The 25,165-nt window shown below is 45.2% G+C and overlaps 3 protein-coding genes across 3 annotated transcripts in view; 2 read left to right on the forward strand and 1 right to left on the reverse strand.

Annotated features, from left to right (window-relative positions):
- TM4SF5 (transmembrane 4 L six family member 5) overlaps positions 1–14,833 on the forward strand; it is a 22,188-nt gene extending 7,355 nt beyond the window's left edge. Inside the window, exon 2 of the mRNA XM_007952360.1 lies at positions 14,639–14,833. Within this exon, the coding sequence (XP_007950551.1) occupies positions 14,639–14,833 (195 nt within the window). The remainder of the gene's footprint in view (positions 1–14,638) is intronic.
- A 1,230-nt stretch (positions 14,834–16,063) lies between these two features.
- Positions 16,064–17,215, reverse strand: VMO1 (vitelline membrane outer layer 1 homolog). The gene is made up of 3 exons (XM_042782471.1): positions 17,027–17,215; positions 16,808–16,923; positions 16,064–16,361 (listed from the first exon to the last, which is right to left on the reverse strand). The coding sequence occupies exons 1-3, from the start codon at positions 17,213–17,215 to the stop codon at positions 16,064–16,066; spliced, it is 603 nt and encodes a 200-aa protein (XP_042638405.1).
- Positions 17,216–19,023: 1,808 nt separating this feature from the next.
- GLTPD2 (glycolipid transfer protein domain containing 2) lies at positions 19,024–20,360 on the forward strand. The gene is made up of 5 exons (XM_042782465.1): positions 19,024–19,153; positions 19,235–19,299; positions 19,420–19,428; positions 19,567–19,733; positions 19,832–20,360. Exons 1-5 carry the CDS (start codon positions 19,024–19,026, stop codon positions 20,358–20,360), a joined length of 900 nt encoding a protein of 299 aa, XP_042638399.1.
- The last annotated feature ends 4,805 nt before the right edge of the window (positions 20,361–25,165 follow it).

Genomic DNA, 25,165 nt, shown 5'->3' on the forward strand with positions numbered 1-25,165 from the left:
AAAAAAAAAAAAATTTCACCAAAAGAGTGAAAAGAAAGCCCACAAACTGGGGGAATAAATTTTTGCAAAGACATATTGGACAAGGGACTAAGCTCTAAACTTATAGAAAACTTCAACACCATAACAACAAAAAGACAAATAATCCAATTTTAAAATAGATGGACATGAACAGACACTTCACCAAAGAACACATTCAGGCAGCTAATACTGAAGAAATGCTCACAATCATTAGCCATTCCAAAAACAAACCCATTGCCATTAAGTCGATTCCAACTCATAGTGACTGTGGTAGTTAAGTTTGTGTGTCAACTTGGCTGGGCCTGGTTGAGTGGCTGGGCAGCTGGATGTAGCTATTCCCCATGGTGAGATTGGTAATTAACTCCATGATGGACTCTATTGGAGCAGGTGAGTAGCTGCTTTAGGGATGTTGTCTGCTTCCGTTATATAAGAAGCAATTTTGAGGAAAGTCTCCAGCTGACGGCATGCTGGAACCATTTTTAATTATATTTGAACTTGGACTTGAATCAATGGCCTGTGTGTTGTTTGGTAACATTGGGACTATACCTTTTTACTTGTCAGCCTCAGGTTTGTCAGCCTCAGCATCCAGCAGCTGTCTGAGTGAAGAAAAGCCTCCAGCTTCAGTGGGCTGGGAGCAGGAGGCAAAGCTGAAGCCCAAGGTTGAGGGGCTTTCACCCAGCCCCTAGAGCCTGGCACTTCGAACTCGGACTTAAAGCCTCCCAACAGTAAGAGAATAAACTCCTGTTTGTTAAAGTCATCCCATTTGTGGTATTTTCTTGTTAGAGCAGCACTAGGTAACCAGAACAGTGACCCTATAGGACACAGTAGAACTGTTCCATGTGGTTTCCAAGGCTGTAGATCTTTATGAAGCAGACTGCCTCATCTTTCTCCTGCAAAACAGCTAGTGGGTTTGAACTGCTGACACTTTGATTAGCAGTCCAATGCTTTAACCACAGCCCTACTAGAGCTCCTTCATTAGCTATTACACCGAAAAAAAAAAAAAAACCACTGCCATGAAGTAGATTCTCACTCATAGTGACTCCCATCGGGTTTCCAAGGTGATAAATCTTTATGGAAGTAAATTGCCCCATCTTCCTTCCATTGAATGGCTGATGGGTTTGAACTACCAACCTTCTGGTTAACAGTCAAGTGCCTTAGACACTGTGCCACCAGAGCTCCTGTCATTAGACATTAGAGAGATGCAAATCAAAATAACAAAGAGATATCATCTCACCCCAGCACTAATACCAAAGTTCAAAAAAACAGAAAACAGCAAATGCTGACAAGGGTGTGGAAAGACTGGGAACCCTCATACAGTGTTGGTAGGACTGTAAAATGGTACAGCCACTGTGGGAAACAGTATGGAGCTTCCTAAAAAAGCTGGAAATAGAAATACCGTATCATCCAGGAATCCCACTAGTAGGTATATATCCTAGAGAAATAAGAACCATGACACAAACAGACACATGCTCACTTATGTTCATTGCAGCACTAACCACAATAGCAGAAAGATGGAAAGAACCACAATGCCCATCAACAGAGGAAGGGATCAACAGACTATGGTAAATACACACAATGGAATAAAAACAAAAACAAACTCACTGCTGTTGAGTCGACTGGACTCAACAACTCCTCCTTGGGTCCAAGGGGGTATCTCTACGGAAGTAGATCGCCCAACCTTCCTTCCACGCAGTTGCTGGTGGGTTTCAACCACCAGCCTTCTGGTTAGCAGTCAAATGCCTTAAGCACTATGCCACCAGAACTCCCACACAATGGAATATTGCACAGTATTAAAGAACAATAATGAATCTGCAAAAAGAAATGTTCTTTGATGGGTACGAGGGGTGGGTGGGAAAGGGAAGGTAGACACATATTAGTGGGTAAAGGAAAAAAGAAAAGAAAATATCATGGAGTACAGCTCTACTCTGACACACATGGGGTCACCATGAGTCGGAACTGACTCCACAGCAACTGTTAACTTAGTGCTAAGAATAAATTCAGAACCTAGGTCAGTGTTACAGAGAAGGTGACCTCAAGTTTTTACTGAAGCAAAGAGAAGTGGAGGGGGGGGAGAGACACAGATTTCCTAGACTTTCTAACCCCCATCCTTAATTCAGTTTGGACTCATGTGATCCTATGTACAACAGAATGAAACATTGCCTTGCACCATTCTCACAATTGTTGCCATTTACAAGAACTTTTTTAAGTTTAACATCATTGTAGGGCAAAGACTAAAGAGCTACCCAGCAAATTCCCCACATCTCAGAACAGTAGACTTCAGAAAGCTCTCAAAGAGGAATTTCACTGGTCCTTTTCACTTGTCACAACCGCTACTAGATAAAAGGAGATACCTCTCCTTTAACCAACAATCCTCTCTTATTCTAAAAGATCTTTTCTCCTATTCCTCCCCCTCCTATGTAGATTCATGGCTTTTGGACTCTACTCCATCCCTCTGACCTCAACTCTCTCTGAGGGGACAAACTCCTCCTAGCCTACACACTCACCCATTTTCCCATCACACTCCTTCCCCTACCTCAACCATCCCTATCCCCTCACATACTCCACTCCACAACCTAACCAGCCTCCCAACATCACAGCTGCCTTCCTCACCACCATGCCCAGAGTCACTCTTTGGAAAATGCTCCCAATATTCATTCCCCTAGCACTATGCTACTCCACAGGGACAAAGACAAATTCCCTACTCTCCCTAAAGCTTATCATCCCATTGGTGAAACAAAGAGTATCAAGGAAGCAAGAGTGAGAGCAAGACTGCTATGTCTTATGCGTAGGCCAGTGCCTTGCACTTAACAGTCACACAATTAATAGTCACTGAATGAATAAAGTCAATAAACAGACAAATGATTTCAGATAAGAGTAGGTACCATCAAAAAAATAAAGCAGGGTTCTGTCATAAAGAGCTCCTAGTGCAAGGTAGGAGGCCACTTTTTACAGCATTTTCAAGGATGGCTTCTATGAGGTGACGTCTGAACTGACATCAGGTGAAGGAAGGACAAAGAGATTCAAGAGCCATTCAAAGACAAGCCGAGACCTTCATGACACTGAGACCAGAAGAACTAGATGGTGCCCAGCTACCAATGCCAACCACTCAGAGAAGGATCAAAATTGGAGATCCTGGTTAGAGTAGGAGGGAAAATGTGGAACAAAATTCAAAAACATAAAAATGACCAGAATTGACTTCTGGTAAGATGGCAGAATAGGCAGAAAAGCTACATAGAGGCTCTTCAACAACAACAAAAAAAGAGAAACCAATTGACAGAGATACAGAAGATAATCCTGGAGCCCCGAGCTTTGAAAGGAAGTGTACAGAAGTGGATTAGGCACCAACTAGTGGAAAAACCTGAATGAAAACAGTGAGTATGAAGATGGATGGAGCTGCAGACTGTCAGCTACTCTGATGGGACCAAAAGCCAGAATATTTCCAAGTGGTGTTGGGACCCAAGAATTGACCTAAAGGTCAGCCCTGGTCACCAAGGCTGCAGGAATGACTGAGCTGGTGGCCAATGACTGGGAAGGGAAACAGCAAGGAGGGAGACAATCTGAGCTGTGGACTTTCGGCTGTCTGGAGGGCACAGTCATTTTGAATGTTTAGAAGCAGCAGCCATTTTGGATATTTAAAGTGACAGCATTCTCATTCATATTCCAGGGACCTAAGAATAGGCTCTGTTTGCCAAGGAAGGCAGGGACATGTGGGAGGCTGACAATGGGAAAGGAGACAGATGGCGAGTATATAAGTGCTGCCAACTAGTGACTAGAAGAGTACAGTACCCTGCTTACATAGATAACATCTAAACAAAAAAAAAGAAAGTGAAAATCATGGGCAAGTCACTCCAATATACAATCACCAATTAAATATAAACACAAAGGTGGGGGTGGTTACTGGGCAAGGAAGGGAGGAAAGTGGATTAGGATTGGGGATGGTAATTGGGGAGTGAAACTAAATGTACACTAAATGTTGAATGCAAAAGAAACTCTGCTCTGTAAACTTACACCTAAAGCACAATAAAAAATAAATAAATATAAACACAAAAGTGTTACAATGTCTCAGAGACAACAGAGCACCACAGTCCACACAAAGAAGCAAGAAAAGCAGGAGAAACAAGGGACCAGGATACAGACACAGAACACATCCCTGAGGAAGAAACAGCATGAAACTCCATGCTAAGGAATTCAAAATAATTATATTTAGGAACTTTCAATAGATTGAGAGACAGATCAAGGAAAACACTGAAAAATTTGAGGAAAACACAGAGAAAACCTTACAACAATTTCGAAAGACAATACAAGAACAAAACAATAACAAAAAAAAAAAGAAAAATCAGAAATGATACAAAATCTACTGATAAAAATCCAGAAGATTAATACTAAATTTTCAGAAATAGATAACACATTGAACTGGCAAAGGAGTAGAATTGAATCAATGGAAGACAGAATTAGTGAGATTGAAGACAAATACCTCAATACTTCTTTGGAAAAGAATCAATCAGAAAAAAAGATCAAAACAAAATGAAAAAAGCCTAAGGTTCATGTGAGATACCATCTAAAGGAATAACCTACGTGTAATCAGAATCCCAGAACAGGAAGAGGCAAATAAAACCACAGAGAAAATTGTCCAAGATTCGTTGGAAGAAAATTTCCCTGATATGATGAAAGATGAGAATATATCCATTCAAGAAGTCCAATGAACTCCAAACAGGATAGACCCCAAAAGAAAATCACCGAGACATATCATCATCAAACTCACCAAAACCAAAGACAGAGAAAGAATCCTGAAAGCAGCATGGGGAAAAAAAAAAAAAAAGTTACCTACAAATGGCAACCCATAAGACTAAGCTCAGATTTCTTGGCATAAACCATGCAGGTGAGAAGACAATGGGATGGTATATATAAAACCCTGAAAGAGAAAAACTTCCAAATAAGAATTATATACCCAGCAAAATTGTCCCTCAAATATGATGATGAAATAAGATAAGCAGAAATAAGGGAATTTATTAAAACCAGACCAACCTTATAAGAGATGCTAAAGGGAGTTCTTTGAACAGAGAACCAACAACATCAACAACCGACCATTAACACACATGATGACCTAACCCAGAAACGAACCCAGTTAAGGAAGTATCCAAAGTAAATAAGCATACAAGATCATAAACAGGGAACCAGAGACATCAATTGACAGATGAGGCAACTACAAACCAAAAAGAGGAGAAAAATTGTGTAGTTAAGAACTTCTAAATCATAGGGAAGTCAGGAGAACTGCAAGATAGAATGGACTGCTCTAAACTTGGGAAGAAAATTGTAAATCACAGGGTAACCTAAAAGAAAAATGATAAATATCCACATTACAATAAAAAAGAGGACCAGCACAAATATTTAGCAAATAGTAAAACAATAGCAATGAAGGAAGTGATAACATGATTCATAAACAAAACAAGCTCAGCACAGAAAATTATATGGAACAAACAAATCAGAAACATCACAAAAAAGCACATAACAAATGACAGCAACAAATTCATACTTGTCAATAATTACACTGAATCTCAATGGATTAAATACACCACTCAAGAGACAGAGAGTTTCAGACTGGATAAGAAAACATAACCTATCAATATCCTGTCTACAAAAGACACACCTTAGAGACAAAGACAAAAATAGACTAAATATCAAAGGTTGGAAAAAGATATACCAAGTAAATGGCAGCCATAAAAGAGCAAGAGTGGTAATATTAATTCCTCATAAAACTGACTTTAAGACAAAAACCACCATAAGAGACAAGGAAGGACATTATATAATGATCAAAGGAATGATTGAACAAGAGGACAAAACAATAATAAATATCTATGCCCCCAATGAAAGAGCCCCAAAATACATAAACCAGACTTTAATAGAATTGAAAAGACAAATAGACGACTCCACAGTCATATTAGGAGACTTTAATATACCACTTTCAGTCATAGACAGAACAACTGGAAAGAAATTCAACAAAGACACAGAAGAACGAAACAATATAATCCACCAACTTGACCTTACATACATCTACAGAGCACTTCACCCATCAGCAGCACAATATTCATTCTTTTCCAGTACACATGAAACATTCTCCAGCATAGACCATATTTAGGCCATAAAGCAAGCCTCAATAAATTTTAAAGCATTGAAATACTGCAAAGCATCTTCTCGGATGACAATGCTGTAAAATTAGAAATCAATGATAGGAACACGAACAGAAAAAGAGCAAACATGTGGAAACTGAATAATATTCTCCTTGAAAACGACTGGGTAATAAAAGAAATAAAAAATGAAACTGAAAACTTCCTTGAATCAAATGAGAATGAAAACACAACATACCAAAATCTTTGGGACACAGCAAAAGCAGTGATCAGAGGCCAACTTAAAGTAATAAACGCACACATCAAAAAAGAAGAGCCAAAATCAACACGTTAACCTAATTGTCTCCAACAGTTAGAAAAAGAACAGCAAAAAATAACCTACAGTCACCAGAAGAAAAGAAATAATAAAGGTTCAAGTAGAAATAAATGAAACAGAAAATAGAAAAGACAATAGAAAAAATCAACACGACTAGAAGTTGATTCCTTGAAAAGATTAATAAAATTGACAGACCACTGGCAAATTTAACAAAGGAAAAGAGGGAGAGAATAGAAATAACATGAATAATAAATGAATTGGGTGACACCACAACAGAACCAACAGAAATTAGAAGGATAATATCAGGATACTATGAAGAATTATGCTCCAACAAATTAGAAAATCTAGAAGAAATGGACAGATTTCTAGAAACACACTTGTTCTGGTTACCTAATACCACTCTGACAAGAATATACCACAAATGGGATGGCTTGAACAAATAGGAGTTTATTCTCTTATAGTTCCGGAGGCTAGAAGTTCTGAGTTCAAAGTGCCAGGCTCTAGGGACTGGGTGAAAGCCCCTCGACCTCGGGCCTCAGCTCTGCCTCTTGCTCCTGGCCCAGTGAAGCTAGAGGCATCTCTTCACTCAGGCAGCTACTGGCTGCTGAGGTTGACAAGCCCAAGGTCGACAAATAAAATGGCACAGTCCCAATGTTACCAAACCACACAGGCCATTAATTCAAGTCCATTGTAAGTCCCAAGGTTGGCAGAGTATGGCAGGCTGCTGAACAATGACACAGCTACATGCAGGGTACAAGGATGCCATAAGCTGGAGACCACTCCCAAAGCTGTTTCTTATATACAGGAGGCAGACCACATAACCAAAGCAGCTACTCAGCTGCTCCAATAGATTCCACCATGGAATTAATTACCAATCTCAGAATGGGGAATAACTACATTCAGCTGCCCAGCCACTCAACCAGGCCCAGCCAAGTTGACACACAAACATAACTACCACAATACTACTTACCTAAACTAACAGAGGCTGAGATGGAAAATTTAAACAGACCCATTACAAAAGAAGAAATGGAACAGGTTGTAAAAAAATTACCAACAAAAAAAGCCCTGGCTCAGACAGTTTCACTGGCAAATTCTACTGAACATTCTGAAAAGAACTGACACCAATCCTACTCAAACTATTCCAAAACATAGAAAAGGATGGAATCCTCCCAAATTCATTTTATGAAGCAAGCATAACCTAGATACCAAAACCAAGCAAAGTCATTACTCAAAAGGAAAGCTACAGACCAGTATCCCTTACGAATATAGATGCAAAAACCTTCAACAAAATCCTAGCCAATAGACTCCAACAATATATCAAAAAAATAATACATTATGACTAAGTGGGATTCATACCAGTTATGCAAGGATGGTTCAACATTAGAAAAATAATCAACATCATCCATCACATAAATAAAATAAAGAAATAGAACCACATGATCACATCACTCAATGCAGAAAAGGCATTTGATCAAATTCAACATCCTTTCCTGATAAAAACTCTCAGCAAAATCAGAATAGAAGGGAAATTCCTCAACATAATAAAGGGCATACATACAAAACTAAGAGCCAACATTATTCTCAATGGAGAGAGACAAAGCCATTCCCTTTGCAAACAGGAACCAGACAAGGATGCCCTCTATCACCACTTCTATTCAACACTGTACTGGAAGTCCTAGCCAGGGCAATAAGGCAAAAAAGGGAAATCAAAGGCATCCAAATTGGTAAGGAAGAAGTAAAACTATCCCTATTTGCTGATGATATGATCCTATACATAGAAAACCCAAGAGACTCAGCAAAAAAAAAAAACTACTGGAACTAATTGAAAGATTTAGCATAGTGGCAGGATACAAGATCAACATCCAAAAATCAGGTGGATTCCTCTATACCAGCAAAGAGATTGCTGAAAAGGAAATAAGGAAACCAATACTATTTACAATAGCTACCAAAAAAATAAAATACTTGGGAATAAATATCACCAGTGACACAAAAGACCTGTGAAAAGAAAAATAAGAACAAAGAAACAAAGAAAACTACAAATCACTACCATAGGAAACCATAAGAACTCTACATAAATGGAAGAATATACCATGCTCGTCGATAGGAAGACTGAACCTTGTGAAAATGTCAATTCTACCCAAAGCAATCTGTACATTCAATGCAATCACTATCCTGATCCCATCAGCATTCTTCTAGGATATGGAAAACCAATCACTAATTTTACATGGAAAGGAAAGAGACCTCGAATAAGCAAAGCACTTTTGAAAAAGAAGAAGAAAGTAGGAGGTCTCACACTCCTGGATCTCAAAACCTACTATATAACCACAGTAGTCAAAACAGCCTAGTAGTGGTACAACAACAGACACATAGACCAGTGGAACAGAATTGAGAACCCAGAAATAGATCCATCAACCTATGGTCAGCTGATTTTTGACAAAGGGCTGAAATCCATTAAATGGGCAAAAGGTGACCTCTTTACCAATGGTGCTGGCAAAACTGGATATTCTTTTTTTTTTTTTTTTTTTATTGTGATTTGGGTAAAAATGTACACAGCAAATTCACTTTCTATACAGCAGTTCACATATACTTTGTCTCATGACATTGACCACAGTTTACCACAATGCAACAGTTCCCTTCCCACTTCCTCCTGATAGTTACCTCTTCCCTGTGTCCATCCCTCCATGCACTCCTGCCCCCAAGCTGTCTCCCTGTGCATTAGCAGCCCTTCTTTCTCCCATGATTGTTCTCTCCAAGGAGTGTATCTACCTAATGTAAATGTTCAGCTCATATACCTGTCTTTTGTTTGGCTGGAAGCCACAGGTGTGGGTTCAGTTCCAGACTTGAAGGGCAGCTAGGGCCATAGTCTCACTGGTTCCACCAGGCTCTATCAGACCAGCAAACCTAGTCCCCAAAACTGGATATTCTTTTGCAGAAAAATGAAACAAGATCCATTCCTCACACCATACACAAAAACTAACTCCAAATGGATCAAAGACCTAAATGTGAAACCCAGAACTATAAAATTCCTCAAGGAAAAAATAGGGACCAATTAAAAAAAAAAAAATCTCACTGCCGAAGAGTTGACTCTGACTCATAGCGACCCTTCCTTGGGTTTCTAAGGCGGTTTCACTATGGGGTAGATTGTCCAATCTTCCTTCTGAGGAGTAGCTGGAGGGTTTGAGACACCGGCCTCTGGTTAGCAGTCAAATGCCTTAGGCACTATGCCACCAGAGCTTCCAGGGGCAAAGATAGGGGCCCGAATTTATGGCATAAATAGGCTGTCAAGCATAACACAAAATGCACAAACAGCTGAAGATAAACTAGATTAACGGGACCTTCTGAAAATTTAATTTTTATGTGTTTCAAAAGACTTCTCCAAAAGAGTAAAAAGAGAATCTACAGATTGGGGAAAAGTTTTCAGCAATGACTTATCTGACAAGCGATTTATCTCTAAAATGTATAGAAAACTCCAACACCTCAACAACAAAAATATTAATGATCCAATTAAAAAATGGGCAGAAGACATGAATAGACACTTCACCAAAGACAATATTCAGGTGGCCAGCAAATACATGAAGAAATGCTCATGATCATTAGCCATCAGAGAGAGGCAAATCAAAATGACAATGAGATACCATCTCACCCCAGCACCAATGACAAAGTTCAACAAGACAGAAAATAAATGCTGGCGAGGATGTGGAGAAATTGGGACTCTCATACCCTGCTGGTGGGGCTATCAAATAATACAACCACTGTAAAAACAGTATGGCGATTCCTTAAAAATCTGGAATTAGAAATACCATTTGACCCAGAAATCCCATTACTAGGCATATATCCTAAAGAAGTAAGAGCCAGGACAAGAATGGATATATGCACACCCATGTTCATCACAGCATTATTTACAATAGCAAAATGATGGAAACAGCCTAGGTGCCCATCAACAGAAGAATGGGTAACAAAACTATGGTACATACATACAATGGAATACTATGCAGCACTAAAGAATAACGTAGAATCTGCAAAACACATGATGAACATGGATGAACTTGGAAGATATTATGCTGAGCGAAATAAGTCAATCACAAAAGGACAAATATAGTATTAGTTCATTATTGTAAAAAGTCAAGGAAGGTTTTATATATGGAAGGAAACTTTCTTTGTTGGTTACCAGGGGTGGGGTAGGAGGGGAGGGGAGGAAACATTGCAGCAAAAAAAAAAAAAAAAAGCATTGACCTGTGTCACTTTAGTTTTGTGTATTTCACTGAACATAAATTATATTTCAATAAAACGTACTTAAAAGAAAAAAAAAAAAAAAGACCAGAATTACTGGTCTGATAGAGACTGGTGGAACCCCCAAGACCATGGCCCCAGGTTATCCTTTGGGCCTGAAATGGACCCACTTCCATGGATTGGCTCTCATCCCAAGAGCAGAAAGACCTACATGTAGAACACCTACCTCAGAGAGATGCACCCACCTCCCCTAGGGAGATGCACCCCTTGGATCAAGCAGCCATGAGACATCAGAGGGCAGCTTTCACATGGAGGGAAAGCTGGGCAGACAGGAGCACACAGATGAGAAGGGCACAGGGAGGGGCAGTACCAGGGAGGAGAGGGGAGGAGAGTTTATGGTCAGGGATGGTAATGGGACCCTGAAGTCAAATGTGCATGAACTGTTGAATGTAAAACAAATCTGCTGTGTAAATTTGTACCCAAAGTACAACATCAACAACAAAGATTATATGAAAAAAAAAAAAAAAATCTTAAAGTTACATTAGAATGTAAAGATGGTTAAGTCTAGAAGTAAATAGACCTTGTTCCTAAGACAAGATATTAAACAACAGAAGGAAATTATACACTGACCAGTTTTATTTCTTTATAGCATTATGCAGTCCTGCAATAGCAGTACTTTAAGTAGTACAAATTACATAGTTTGGGATGTAAATCTGAAATAAAACCTAACGATGAACAATGGAGGGGGGAAAAACAGCTGAGAAAATCTGAATTCGGATTGGGTGTAGGGAGACGAAAGTTTCCCAGCCTGGGTGCCCTGGAGGATGATATTTCAATGATGAAAACAAAAAAAATCAAAGGGAACTGAATTTGGAGAATACAATGAGGTCAGTATGAACCTGACTGGATTTGAGGTAAAACCAAGACATTCAAGTGATTCCCAACATTCAGGCAATTAGATTTGGATGAGGAGGTTTCCTGTTAGGAGGCATCTGTTGGCAGAGCCAATGCGAGGGGATGGGCTTTGTGAGGGAGGCCGCAGGGAGAAAGACCAAAGGAACAGGGGCTGAATCTTGGGGAATCCTACACTCCACGTCAGAGCCTCCACTAACCTACTCTTCCACACTATTCCATCGTCCCACCTAACCAGACACTCCAACTCCTCTACTCCTTCCTTGCTTCCTGCTGCTGAGGAGACAAGAGAGAATTTATTATTATTGAGCATTTACTCTGAGCCGGTCTTGACATCAAACTGTTATCTCACTAAATCCTGACAACAGCCCTGTGAGATGGGACTTATAGACCATTTACATAGGGAACAATTGAGAGCTAGAGAGATGAATCAACAGTGTGATGTGAGTTCAGGGTTGGCATTAGAACACAGACCTCCTGAATCCCATTCAGCTGAGCATCTGCCAGGTGCCAAAGTTTATAGGGATAATGATATTGGACCCTATCCTCCAAGAGGCTACAATCTGACAGAGATAAGGTAGAGACATAAATAACTATCAATTAGAGCCCAACAGCACTCCAGGAGAAGTAGAAATAAAGTCTTCTTACAGTCCAAAAAGGAGCTCTGGTAGCATAGTGCCTAAGGTACTTGACTGCTAACCAGAAGGCTGGCGGTTCAAACCCACCAGCGACTCCTCGGAAGGAAGGTTGGCAATCCTACTTCCATAGTGATACTACCTGGGAAACCCAAGGAGGGGTCGCTATGAGCCGGGTCCGACTCGACGGCACATAACAACAACAACATAGTCCAAAAAATCCTCACAACTGGACCAATAAGCAACATCACAATAAATGAAGAAATGATTGAAGTTGTCAGGGATTTCATTTTACTTGGATCCACAATCAACACCCATGGATGCAACAGCCAAGAAATCAGAGGATGCATTGCACTGGGCAAACCTACTCCAAACGACCTCTTCAAAGAGTTAAAATACAAAGACGTCCCTTTGAAGACTAAGATATGCCTGACCCAAGCCATGGTATTTTCCATAGCCTCGTATGCGTGTGACAGCTGGACAATGAATAAGGAAGCCCTAAGAAGAACTGATGCATTTGAACTGTGGTGTTGGTGAAGAATATTGAAAATACCATGGACTGCCAGAAGAACAAACAAATCTGTCTTGGAAGACGCATAGCCACAACGCTCCTTAGAAGCAAGAGTGGCCAGACTCAAGTAGTTTGGTCATGTTGTCAGAAGGGACCAGTCCTTGGAGAAGGGTATCATACTTGGTAAAGTAGAGGGTCAACAAAAAAAAGGAAAAAACCTCAAGTAGGTGGACTGACACAGTGACCGCAATGATGGGCTCAAGCTTAGCAGAGACTGTGAGGATGGCATGGGACTAGGCAGTGTTTCGTTCTATTGTACATGGGGTCACTATAGGCCGGAATCGACTCAACAGCAACTAATACACACACAACATAGTCCAAAGAAGGAGCCCTGGTGGAGCAGTGGTTAAGCACTCAGCTGCTAACCAGAAGTTGGTGGTTCAAACCTACCCGATGCTCCGAGGGAGAAAGGTGTGGCAATTTGCTTCTGTGAAGATTACAGCCTTGGGACCCCATGGGGGAGTTCTACCCTGTCCTACAGGGTCACTATGAGTTGGAATTGATCGGATGGCATCAGGTAGGTAGGCAGTATAGTCCCAAAACCAATCACTAAAAAAGGATATCATATTTAGAGGGTCAGCAAAAATGAGGGAGGCCCCTCCAAAGATGGATTGATGCTGTGGCTACAACAGGCTCAAACATGCCAGGCCATGAAGGTGGCACAGGACAAGGCAGCGTTTCATTCTGTTACATGTAAGGTGGCCGTGAGTTGGAGCCAACGGGACAGTAACGAACGGCAACAGCACAGCTGAGGGAATCACAAGCACTTTCCCAGAGGACGGAGGTACTGATGCAAATGAGATCTTGAGGACCTTGGGGGAAAAGCTATCACACTGACTCTCCTCTCGAAAGTTCTATGTCCAGAAATTACAGCCATTTGGCCAGGGAACCAACCACTTCTGGGAAGGAAGACTGGGCAATCCACTTCCATAGAGGTACCACCTCAGAAACCCAAGGAGGGGTCACTATGAGCTGGCACCGACTCCACAACAGTGAGTTTAGTTTTTTTGGTTGGTTGGTTTGTTTTGGGGGCAGGGAACAAGAGCTGCTATGGTGCCTACAGGCTGCTGTGGAAACCCCTGCAGAGTAAGATCCAGATTGAGGTTGGATTTAGGACTGTCTTTGAACTGGCCTTTCAGAGCCACACCTAAAGGCACAACCCCCTCGACAGAGTCCTAGCTGACACAAGTTCCTCTGCAGAGGCCCAGGCTCCACCGCAGCGTCCCCTCACAGGTGCAAATCTTAGGCCTCGGTGGGCCTGACTGGAAGGGACTACAACCCCCATGAACCTCCACGGCCACTAGCTCTTAGGGTTAGCCTAATGCCAAGCCCTGGGATTTGGCAAGAAATTCCTTTTAATGTGACTCGGAAATTGCAGTCATGAGTGGGGTGGGGCTAGGCTTAATCAGCCCACGAGCGGAAAGGAGGCGACACAATTTACGCCACCTTCTAGTCTGCATCCAGATGTCGCGTTAGGTTTTCTCTTTGGTGTTCCAGGTGCTTGGTGTCATCTACTTCCCGCCTTGTGGTATGAGGAGCTGGTCTCAGAACTGGACCCAGTGCCTCAGTGACAGCGAGTGAACATAACCTCTTCAAAACTCCAGGCAAGGCTTAGCCTGTTTTTGTGCCCCCCATCCTCTGCCCCTCCCCAGTTGCCCTTTCCACATGTACCCAGAAACCTGGGTGGGACTTGGCCTAGACAAGGTTTCCTCGACATGGACCAGTCAAGTGCATCACAAATATGCGTGCCTGAGAAGCGTGGGGTGTGGGAGGGGAGACGTCATGCTGCGTGACCACCTCCCCTCCCTTGACCTTGTCCGGCCCACTGGAGATTACTTGCTCAACCGTACTCTATTGGAGTCTGTGCAAGAATCAGTCTCAATGCAACGTGATGCTCTTCTCCCTGCTGGTGGCTGCCTCAGGCTTAGAGATGGTGCTGTACGGGGTGCAGCTGGTGAACGTAGCTATTGGTGTCTTCTGTGGCAATTGCAGGAAGAACAGGGGGCAGTGTGGGGGAGGGTGGTAGAGGAACTTGCTTGCTATTCATTGTGTCCTCATTGTCTCTTTTCCACGGGGCACCCCTTGCTGAAGCTCCACTGATCCACCACCCCATTACACTTGCTAGCTCCTGGATACTCACCTGGCCCGCCCCTGTCCTGGCTCGCTAGAGTAAACCGTTACTAGCTCTCCTTCCTTGTCTCAGAACGTACCTTATGCACAGGGCCTCCGGATATGCCCAGGCTTTGGACTCTCATGTTTAGAGCTATTGTGCGACTCACTTTTTTTTTTTCCTAAGGCGCCCTAGTGGTGTACTGGATAAGGCATTTTGCTGCCAACCAGAAGGTCAGTGGTTCAAACCCACTGGCTCCTCCGGGAAGGAAGACGGGGCAATCTAATTCTGTAAAGATTTACAGCCTTGAAAACGCAGTGGGGGTCGGTGTGAGTCAGAATCAACTCTACGGCAGTGAGTTTGGTTTTGTTTTGTTTGATTTTCCTAAATAACAAATAGCTTTTGAGTCATTAGTGTGAGCTGGAAATACACTGCAAACAAGACAAACAAGTCCTATCCTCTCAAAGAATTTAACTTTCCAGGCATGGGAGAGGGGCAATTTCTGAAAGAGGTAATGGATTATTTCAATTGGTGATAAGCTATTTTTAAAAATGCATTGGTAATAGATATAGGGGGCTATTTTTAATAACATAAGGAAAGTCTTGCTGAAACAGGGAAATTCGAGCTGAAATCTGAGTACCTGGGGGATTCCAGGTGGAAAGAACAAAAAGGGCCCAGAACTGAAAGGGAGAATCGGTGTTTAGAGAATTGAACTTTGTAGGAAAAAAATTTAAAATGATGGGGCAACACATTTTAACTTAAGCTCTCAAAAGTGAAGCCTTAAGACTATTATAGCTTTGGCCTTTTAATTTGGTAGAAGTCTCCTAATTTGAGGTCGCTGGTGCTTCAGAAAGGAGACAACTTGGGCTCTTGGGGATGGCAAGGGCATCTGCAGAAGGCCCAAGAAAAGTCAGAGAACTCCTTAATTTGTATGCAAAATGGTGTGTTTAAGTGTCTTATCCTGGATGGTACCGATTCGTAACTTTCAGCAGTCTGCCATGGACCTCTGAGACCAAAACCCGAACAGTAGGGGGACAAGGAGCCGCTGTTTCCCGCCCCTAAATCAAGCAAGACCAAAGGCAAGCCCGAGACGCTTTAATAACCTAAGCTTGATAAACCTTGGCCCGGAAGAGAGCGGTCATAGTGTCAGCTGTGGCAGCAGAAAAAGCGCACGTCGTTAAGCGCAGTGTCATCGCGGAGGCCTCTAGGCCCTTCGATCTTCGTCTGCAACCCGCACACGCCTTTGGGGCAGGGGCCGCTCCAATCTCCAAACTCGCCCCAGGCCAAGCCAGGCCCCTCCAACTCCGTGCTGTCCGAGCAGCGGAAGCTCAAGTTGTTCACCGCTGTGTTGTCCCCGGGGGTCACGGGCGCCTCCACGCGAAGCGAGAAGGCCACGAGGAAGCCGCCGCCAGGGCACCACAGCGGCTCACTCCACGCGCCCCACCTGCGAGGGAAGTGCAGTGCTGTGGCTCTGGATGCCCGCTATCCACAGACTGCCCTGCCCTCGGCACTTCCCCGCCAGGAAAGCCACGTCCTCAGCAGGTTGGGTCCAACCACCTGACCTCCACCCAAGTGCGGAGGGAGGTCTTCCATCATTCCCCTTAGACCTAAACTCGGGAGCTCTGGTGGCGGAGTGCCTAAGGCACTTGGCTGCTAACCAGAAGGCTGGCGGTTCAAACCCACCAGCCCCTCCTCGGAAAGAAAGCTGGGCAATCTACTTCCGTAGTGACACCTCCTCGGAAACCCAAGGAGGGGTCGCTATGAGTCGGGACGAGACGGCACATAACAACAACAAGACCGTGACTGCCCGCCGGGAAAGGGGGTATCACAGGAGATAAGGGTGTACCCCTACTGTAGGGGATACTTGGCTTCTGCGCCCCCCCCACACACCTTCCAGACTGGGACTCCACCACGTGCGTGTTGCGCTCCGCGTTCCCCCGCGCGCAGTGCAGTCGGATTCCATTCAGAGCCGTGTCGTCCCCAGGAATGCCTTGGGGGGGCTCCACCTGGGAGAAGAGGGGCGAGGACGAGTCAAAAAAGCTGCCATCCCGGGTTCGGAAGTCCCGCAAATCTCCGCCCCTCCAGGACCCAGGCCCGAGTTTCCCCCACCTTGAGCGAAAATCCGCTGGCGAAGAATCCGTCCGGACACATCTCGGGCCAGGCCCAGTCGCCCCAGGGGCCCCCGTTGGTCACCTCGATGACCGACGTGTAGCCGCTCGGCCCACCCGCTCCTGCCCGTTCGCAGTGCGTCGCCCACAGCAGAAGCAACAGCAGCTTGACCCCCGCGTCCCGCTCCATCCCGCAGCTTCTGTAAACCCAGCCCCTGACGTGGATTTATATCACCCCTGCCCCCACAAGGGCTCCGATTGCGGAAGGGCCACCTGGATTAAGTGACACCCAAAACTAATCCGTTCCTGAAACCCCAAAGACTCGATTCTCTGCTCCTGGAGGCCCAGGCTCCCAGCGCCAGAGGAGGAGGAGCGGTGCAAACCGATGGGTCGAAATCGCCACCAGAGCTCCCGTTTGTTTTTCGGTTTGTTTGGTATAGGCTATGAATTGTGCTTGGGGTTTTGCAGCCTTATTTTATTTAATCCTCACAATTTTAGGAGGAATTACTCTTCTTATTTTGCAGATGTGCCAGTTGGCGCTCAGAAATGACAAGCAACTTGCCTCAGGTCACAACCAGCAAACCGGGCAACATTCCAATGCTAGGAAGTTTGGAGACCAAGACTAGAGAGAGTGAACGGCCAGGGGCAGGGTGGGTGAGGGGGAAACTAAAGGATCTCTTGGAAGCAGGGAGTATCGGAGGGAGAGGGTGAGAATCCAGTTGCTCAACTGGAAGGGTCTTAGATATTGGAATCCTGACTCCTTGAGAAACCGGGACACCCCCTCCTCCCAACAGAAAATATATATACACACAGAGACAGGAATAATCCTAAAAAGTGGACATGGGCCAAGTTCTGCCTCCCCCCAACACTCTCTCCCAGAATGCCTTTCCCTCTTTGACCAGCAGGTGGACTCCTAATTTGCCTTGGAAAAAAAAAAAAAAACCTGCCTCAAATTTGTCGGGTATTTACCCCTCATACAAGGTCAATCATTTACTCAGTAAATATTTATTTAGTAATAATGTAATTAAATATTCTAGGAGCTAGAAATAGAGTAGTGACCAAGAAAAAGAAGGCCCCTGTCTTCATCAGGGCTTACATTCCAGTGAGGGAGAGAGATTAGACGAGTTAATATAATAAAGGTTGGTTCAGTGAACAAACCTGGAGTTTAAAAAGAAAAAAACTGCACAAGTGTAAAAGGATGAAACCTAAAGTAAATATCTGAGAGGTCATATATTCACATCAAGACAAGGTACTCCAGGGACACAAAAAAATCAAACCAAACTCATTGCCGTTGAGTCGGTCCTGACTCATAGTGACCCCTCCTTGGGTTTCCCAGGCAGTATCACTATGGAAGTAGATTGCCCCATCTTCCTTCCGAGGAGTGGCTGGTGGGTTTGAACTGCCAGCCTTCTGGTTAGCCGTCAAGTGCCTTAGGCACTATGCTACCAGAGCTCCCACTCCAGGGATAGGATGGAAAATTTACAAATGGGTATTTCTGGGCCCCAGGTGTCTGGGTGCTTAAACTTAATAGGAAAGATTTATGGCGTAATTAGGTAAGCTTTTCCATTTACAGTGTTTTCACATACATTATCATTTAATCTTCACATGAGGCCTTCAAAGCACAAATTAATATCCTCTATTTACAGCATTTACAGTGCAGGGAACTCAGGCTGACCTATTTTAGGGCCCAGGCATTGCTTGCTGGGGGTGCTGGTTCTGACCCCAGCCTCTCTTCCCAGTCTGACCCAGACTGCCTCTTACTGCAAACTGGTCCTACAAGGAAGAGAAACACAGAGACGTGTCACTGTCACCCAATCCCCCAAATCCCCTTTATCCAGTCCCTCACCCATGGACAGCTGCCCTCTGGGGCAAAGGGCACAGGGGAGGGGGCCTTGGGGTTAATTATTAACCCTTTGCGCCTCACAGCACCCCGGTCTTCTCTCCCCTCCTGGAGGGACATGGACTGGCGAGAGGCTAGCGGTGGTCCCAGCAGCAGCCATGGGGGTCACGCTACGGTCCAGGGCCCCGCGGTTCCGGCTTGTCCACGTAATCCCTCTTACTATCTTGGCGCTGCTGCTGCTTTATCTCAGTGCTCGGAGCCTGCGTGAGTGGCCCCTTCCTTCACCTGGTCAGTGAGGAACCCTCCTTAGGCCTTCAGGACCCAAGCCCCCTCCTCCCATCCTCACTGCTCCACCTCGCCTTTCTCTAGGGGAGTTCTCAGGCTGCGAATCGGGGGTACAATCCTGCACGCCCAAAGGACTGCTGCCCTTCCAGGTACGTCCCGGGCAGGGCTGGTACTGGGAGCTCCAGATGGGAGTCTGATCAGACGGCAGTGGAGACACTGCGGATCTGGTGAAGCGTGGGTCTTCCCCCTCACTCCCCCTCTCCTGTTAGAAACTAAGGGTATGGTGGGAAGGACACCTGCTAGACCTTACAGACAGTTGCTTCACAGCCCAACTGGGCTGCTCGGCTAAGAGGGCCCAGCAGGCTGAGGGTTCTGTCCCCATCCACTTCACCTCGTAGCTATCACCCCTCCCCCAGCTCCAGCAAGAATCAGGACTCAGGGAGAGCCTGGAGCGGGAAGAGCCTCCGTGTCTGGGCCCCCAGGGGATGCTAGGCCGCATGATGAGGCCGTTCCGCGCCAGTCTGAACCCGGAAGGGGATGTGGAGCTGTCGCAGTACCTGGCCGGATGGAGGCAGCTAGTGAGGTGAGTGGTCCCCTTGACCCGCTCCAATCCCAGCTTCCTGTGGCTCCATCACCCTGTCTCAAAACATCTTTCCATCCTCACCACCGCCAAACACACAGATTCCTAACTCCCCTCGGCTCCATCTTTACTTTCGCCACAAGCGAGGCCTCTGCCAAGATTAAAGCCCTCGAGACCAGAGTGAGAGGACTACATGCCGCGCACTACACGTCTTTGGCGGCCATGATGGAATGGGAGCGGCGGACAGGACTGCTGGACGAGGCACCCGGGACCGGCCTCCCGGACTCAGGCTCACGAACGATGCTCTTGCTGCACCGCGCGCTGCGCTGGTCCCAGCTCTGTCTCCACAGGGTAGCGACCGGGACTCTCGGAGGCGCGGAGGCCGGCGTGCAGTGCAGCGACGCCTACGGAACGGCCCTGGCACCCCACCACCCCTGGCTCATCCGTCAGGCCGCCCGCCTCGCATTCCTCGCCTTCCCGGGTCGTGACCGGTTGCTAGAGCTGGCATGTCCCGGAACCAGGGAGATGGAGGCGCGAGCCGCGCTAGCCCTTGCCGCCGGCACCCTGGAGGATGTCTACAACCGCACCCAGGGCCTGCTGGCCGAGAATCGGCTGCTGCACCGGGCCTGAGGTCCCTACGGTCAAGAACCGGCTCAGAAAGGAGAGCCCTATGCACTGGGGCGGGGTCAGCGCAGCCTAAGTTCCCTCCCCAAGCTCTCGCGGCTTTTCTGGAGAGTGGGACTGCCCTCTTAAGCCCCGCCTCTTTAGTAGCGTCACCGCCGCGAAGGCCCTCCCTGGGCGGGGAATGAGTTGGGGTTTCTGCCTCTATCCGCAGCTCTTGGGAAGATGGGAGGAGCTGTGGGGAATAAAAAGTAGTTTTTGGCAGCTGTCGATGTGGGCGTTTTGTGCAATGACGGCAGGCGCTGAAAGGAAATAGGAAAAATAGATGTGGAAAGATGTGTCACCGCTGTTCCTGGCAGCCGAAAGACACTCCCCTTGTCCTATCTCAGCCATTCCCGTGGTGTCATTTGCCAACTACAAGCCCTGTCTCCAGCTAAGAGACAGTTGGGAATGGAGGAGCCCTACTGAGCTCCAGCCCTATATAGTCAACTCTTTCTTGCACAGTTCTTTAGGCACTGCAAACACAACATGTCCAACCCGGATCCCACCATCTTCCCACCAGAACCTGGGCCTTCTCCTGTGTTCTCTATCTCCGTGAATAAATTGCACTATAGTCCCCTCCATTACCCAAGCCTAAAACTTACATGTCACATCGAGCAAGCGCTCAGCTTGATAAATCCATGTTTACTGAAGGACTCCCTGGCCATCCCACAACAACCGTGAATACGAAAGAGCCTGGCGGTTTCATACACTAACTCCCAGGTTAAAACACTAATCCACTTTCTCCTGGACTCCAGAATCCTATATATACAACTTCCTATTTGCTGTTTCCGCTTGGATGTCAAGTAGGCATATGTTAGTTGTTGGGTCGCCTTGAGTGGATTCCAACTCATAGCAACCCCATGTGACAAGAGTGGAACTGCCCCACAGTTGTAATCTTTACAGGAGCAGATTGCCAGGTCTTTTTCACTAGCAATCTTTTGGTTAGCAGCTGAGCACTTAACCATTGTGCCACCAGGGATCCTTTCAAACTGCCATAAATCCTTCCAGAAGCAAACTGCCACACCTCTCTCCCTCTTTGAGGCTGCTGGGCTTGAACCCACACATTTAACCACTGTGCTACCAGGATCAACTAGGCATAGCACACTTAAATGTTCAAAATTGAGCTTTTAATGCTCTCCTCTCCCTACCCCCATACTCCCCTAATGTCTTTGCTAGCTCAGTAAATAACAACTCCTTTCTTCTGGGTCCTTAAGCCAAAAACCTACCAGCCTAGCAGTCATCATTGACTCTTCTTTCTCTGTCATCCTACCCACATACAACCAGAAAATCAGAATTTGTCAATAGAATAGTCAAAGTGATTCTTTAAAACGTGAATCATCATGTCACTTGCCTGCTCAAAACTTCTCAAGGACTTCTATCACTCAGACAAAAAAAATTAAAAAAAATTTGAGCTGGAGATTTTCTGGACTATATTTTCCGTTGAGAATGACAAAAGGCTCCCTAAAGGTCTTACATGATCTGATTCTGCACTAGTCAAATTGACCTCCTCAATCTTCATTGAAAATGTCCATCACACTCCTGCCTCAGGACCTTTGCACTTGCTATTCCTCTATCCAGAATTCCTTTTCCCCAAATAGACAAATGGCTACTACCCATGTGGGGTATGGACCTATGGAAAGCCCTCTGGGAATTCAGAGGGTGCAGTAGAGTAGGCCATGTTGATGCTCATCAGAAGAATCCCCTTCTTGGATCAGAAGGCGATTGGAATCAGCAAGTGGACATGTTAGTATGCTCCCTTGAGGTGGCCAATTGGGTCCATGAAATGAGTGGACATAGGGGTGCTGCAGCAATGCAGAGATGAGCCGAATCTAGACACATTTCTCTTGTACCCTCTGAAGCACAAAATGCCAATAAGGACTGCTCTTTCAGCAAGAAAGACAGAGGTTACAGATGGCTATGGGGCAGATTCCCCAGGGAGAAGGCCCTGCACAAGGCTGTCAAGTCAATTATATAGGACCAATGACACCAGTGGCTTCAGGTGACTATAAATAGGTTATCACAAGAATAGATACTTACTCTGGACTGGGCTTTGCTAATCCTGTGAGATATGCAAATGCCAAAAACAGCATTAAAAGATTAGAACAAAAGATACTGTACCAATTTGGGCTACCAACCTGTATTTCCTCAGACCAAGGAACACACTTTACAGTCCACGGGGTGCAGCAATGGGCCAAGAAACATTAAGTGGACATACCATGTTGCATACCATCTTCAAAGTAATGGTTTGATAGAGAATTGGAATGGGCAACTGAAACATTTGTTATCTAAAACAGGGAGAAATAAAAGCCTGAAAGGCTCACATGCCTTCATGACTGTGTGCTCACACTCAATATGAGAGGAGCAAAGGGAGGATCACCATTGGACAGATTCCTGTTTTTCTGGGGGATCTGGGGAAGAGGTGGTGGGGGAGGATGCTGGTGCCACTGTACAATTCTTCCCCACATCACCTGACATTGCTTTCTCCCTGCCAGAAGGTGTGGTCCCAGAACCCAGGATGCAGCTGTGAGTGCCAGAGGCAGGGTGATTCCTAAGCAAAAGACTGTAACTATATTCCTGAGCCTGTATGCCAGAATTCCCAAGGGCCTTATGGGATGGATTGTATCTTCCCACCATCTGGCAAAATTGGGGCTGACAGTGAATACTACTGTCTTGCCCAGTGGAGAGAGAACCCACTGGTTTTGTACTTATGTAACCATTTGTTGTTGTTGTTGTTATTTGCCATAGCCAACGTGAATGGGAGTGGACTGAGGGAGAAGCACTTGCTAGATTGGTCTTGCTACCAGCAATCTAGACTGGCACAGCAGCTGAACCTGATGTCCTTTCCCAAGGTGGGAAAGTTTGGGTAAAAATAAATGACAAATGGAAGGAAAGAGAAATAATAGCTGAAGGTAAAGGAATGAATAAGTGGGTTATGCAGCGGGGGAAATCTAACATTACGCTGATACCTAAAGAAAGACTCAGAGCAAAGGAATAATATTCTCTCCATTACATTTCATCAGAGGCCAGAAAGGGTGATGATGAGACTAACTTTTGGAGTACCCGATCAGATCAGATAGACACCTGCAGCAGACCTGAATGGCTGGTACCTGAGTAACCTCACCCTTAGGACTCTTTGCCTGATGAAGGACTAATTGTTAATGACTTTGGGATGGTAAAATGATTGGGAGGGGCAAATTAATCCTTCAAATGTGGAAGGGTTAATGGCTAGAAGAGCCAGGGGGTGGCCTGCAGTGCAGTGAATTGCTTAATGTGGCCCTGCTAGCTATCATCCTCCATTTCATGGTGTATTATAAATCCAGGAGCTCTGGTGGTATAGTGCCTAAGGCATTTGACTGCTAACCAGAAGGCTGGCGGTTCAAACCCCCCAGACACTCCTCAAAAGGAAGATTGGGCAATCTACTTCTGTAGTGACACCACCTTTGAAACCCAAGGAGGGGTCACTATGAGTCAGATCCAACTTGATGGAAGTGAGTCTGGTTAGTCAATCTGAGTCTCTATGCTTGTTTAGGGTGGGATATATCTTTATTTATTTATTTAAATTTTTACTGTGATTTGGGTGAAAGTTTACAGAGCAAATTCATTTTCCATACAGGAGCTCATACACATTTTCTTTCATGACATTGACTACAGTCCCCACAATTTAACTGCTCTCTTCCAACTTCCTCCCTATAGTTACCTCTTTGCTGTATCCTTCTTTTCTATGCATTCCTGCCCTCTGAGCTATTGTTGTTGTTATGTGCCCTCAGTCAGACCTGACTCATAGCAACCCCTCCTTGGGTTTCCCAGGCAGTATCACTACGAAAGTAGATCGCCGCCGCATCTTCCTTCCAAGGAGTGGCTGGTGGGTTTGAACCGCCAGCCTTCTTGTTAGCAGTCAAGTGCCTTAGGCACTATGCTACCAGAGCTCCTGTGCAAATACTACCCGTCTGTTCTCCCATGATTGATCGCTCCAAGGAGTGTATCTACCTGATGTAAATGTTCACCCCATAGGCCTGTCTATTGTTTGCTGGAAGCCACAGGAGTCAGTTCAGTTCCAGACCTGAAGAGTAACTAGGACCCATAGTCTCGGGTGTCTCACCAGGCTCTTTCAGACCAGTAAACCTGGTCTCTTTTATGATTTTGAGTTTGTTTCACATTGTTTTTCCACTCTGTCCAGGATCTCCTGCACGGAAGAGTATTTTGAGCCTTGCTGGAGGGTATGAGTCGGGTCACTGTCCTTAGCTGCCTTGAGGGTATGTATAGGAATGTTCTGGGAATGGTCACTCTCTTGCTTCAGCTCTGCCTTTGGTTTGTGATCCTTTCACCCCGGCCCTGAGATAGCAGCCCTTGTCTGAGTGCACATTTGGGCTTGCCAAACCCTGCAACCATGTGAGTTGGGAGAATCCCCCAGGCCCATCCACAGACCCGGGATTTGGCAGCCTGCCAGCCTCTCAGCCACCATTTGAGCCGTTTCTTTGGGAATTTGTGAGTTCTGTGAGGCGTTACAATGAAATAAAGAACCCTAAGGCAGGAGGGAGTGAGGGGAGGAGAAGTTGATGTCAGAGATGATGGAGTGGCATAGCAGTTTGGAAAAGTTGGACATTTGGGACATCTTTAACTTCCACCTCATAGGGACAGGCCTTGTGCTGATCTTTCTAAAAGAAATTATTCAAGCAATGACCTAGGCAAAGGAAGACACTGAGAGGTATGTAAGAATAGAGAGCAGTATGGTAAAAACTACAATATATACAATCCTGCAACAGCAGTAATTA

This window comes from Orycteropus afer, unplaced genomic scaffold (assembly GCF_000298275.1).
Source record: "Orycteropus afer afer isolate SDZICR_OR568_19922 unplaced genomic scaffold, OryAfe1.0 scaffold00330, whole genome shotgun sequence".
NCBI classification, from domain to species: domain Eukaryota; kingdom Metazoa; phylum Chordata; class Mammalia; order Tubulidentata; family Orycteropodidae; genus Orycteropus; species Orycteropus afer.

What these genes read in the sequence shown, in the direction of transcription:
- VMO1 (XM_042782471.1), bottom strand. Translation starts at nt 17,215, where the DNA reads ATGGAGCGGGACGCGGGGGTCAAGCTGCTGTTGCTTCTGCTGTGGGCG. An exon ending in CCAGCGGATTTTCGCTCAAG is followed by an intron (nt 16,924 to 17,026) that starts GTGGGGGAAACT and finishes CTCTTCTCCCAG; the next exon opens with GTGGAGCCCCCCCAAGGCAT. An exon ending in GTGGAGTCCCAGTCTGGAAG is followed by an intron (nt 16,362 to 16,807) that starts GTGTGTGGGGGG and finishes CTTCCCTCGCAG; the next exon opens with GTGGGGCGCGTGGAGTGAGC.
- GLTPD2 (XM_042782465.1), top strand. Translation starts at nt 19,024, where the DNA reads ATGGGGGTCACGCTACGGTCCAGGGCCCCGCGGTTCCGGCTTGTCCAC. An exon ending in GTGGCCCCTTCCTTCACCTG is followed by an intron (nt 19,154 to 19,234) that starts GTCAGTGAGGAA and finishes GCCTTTCTCTAG; the next exon opens with GGGAGTTCTCAGGCTGCGAA. An exon ending in GGATGGAGGCAGCTAGTGAG is followed by an intron (nt 19,734 to 19,831) that starts GTGAGTGGTCCC and finishes CCAAACACACAG; the next exon opens with ATTCCTAACTCCCCTCGGCT.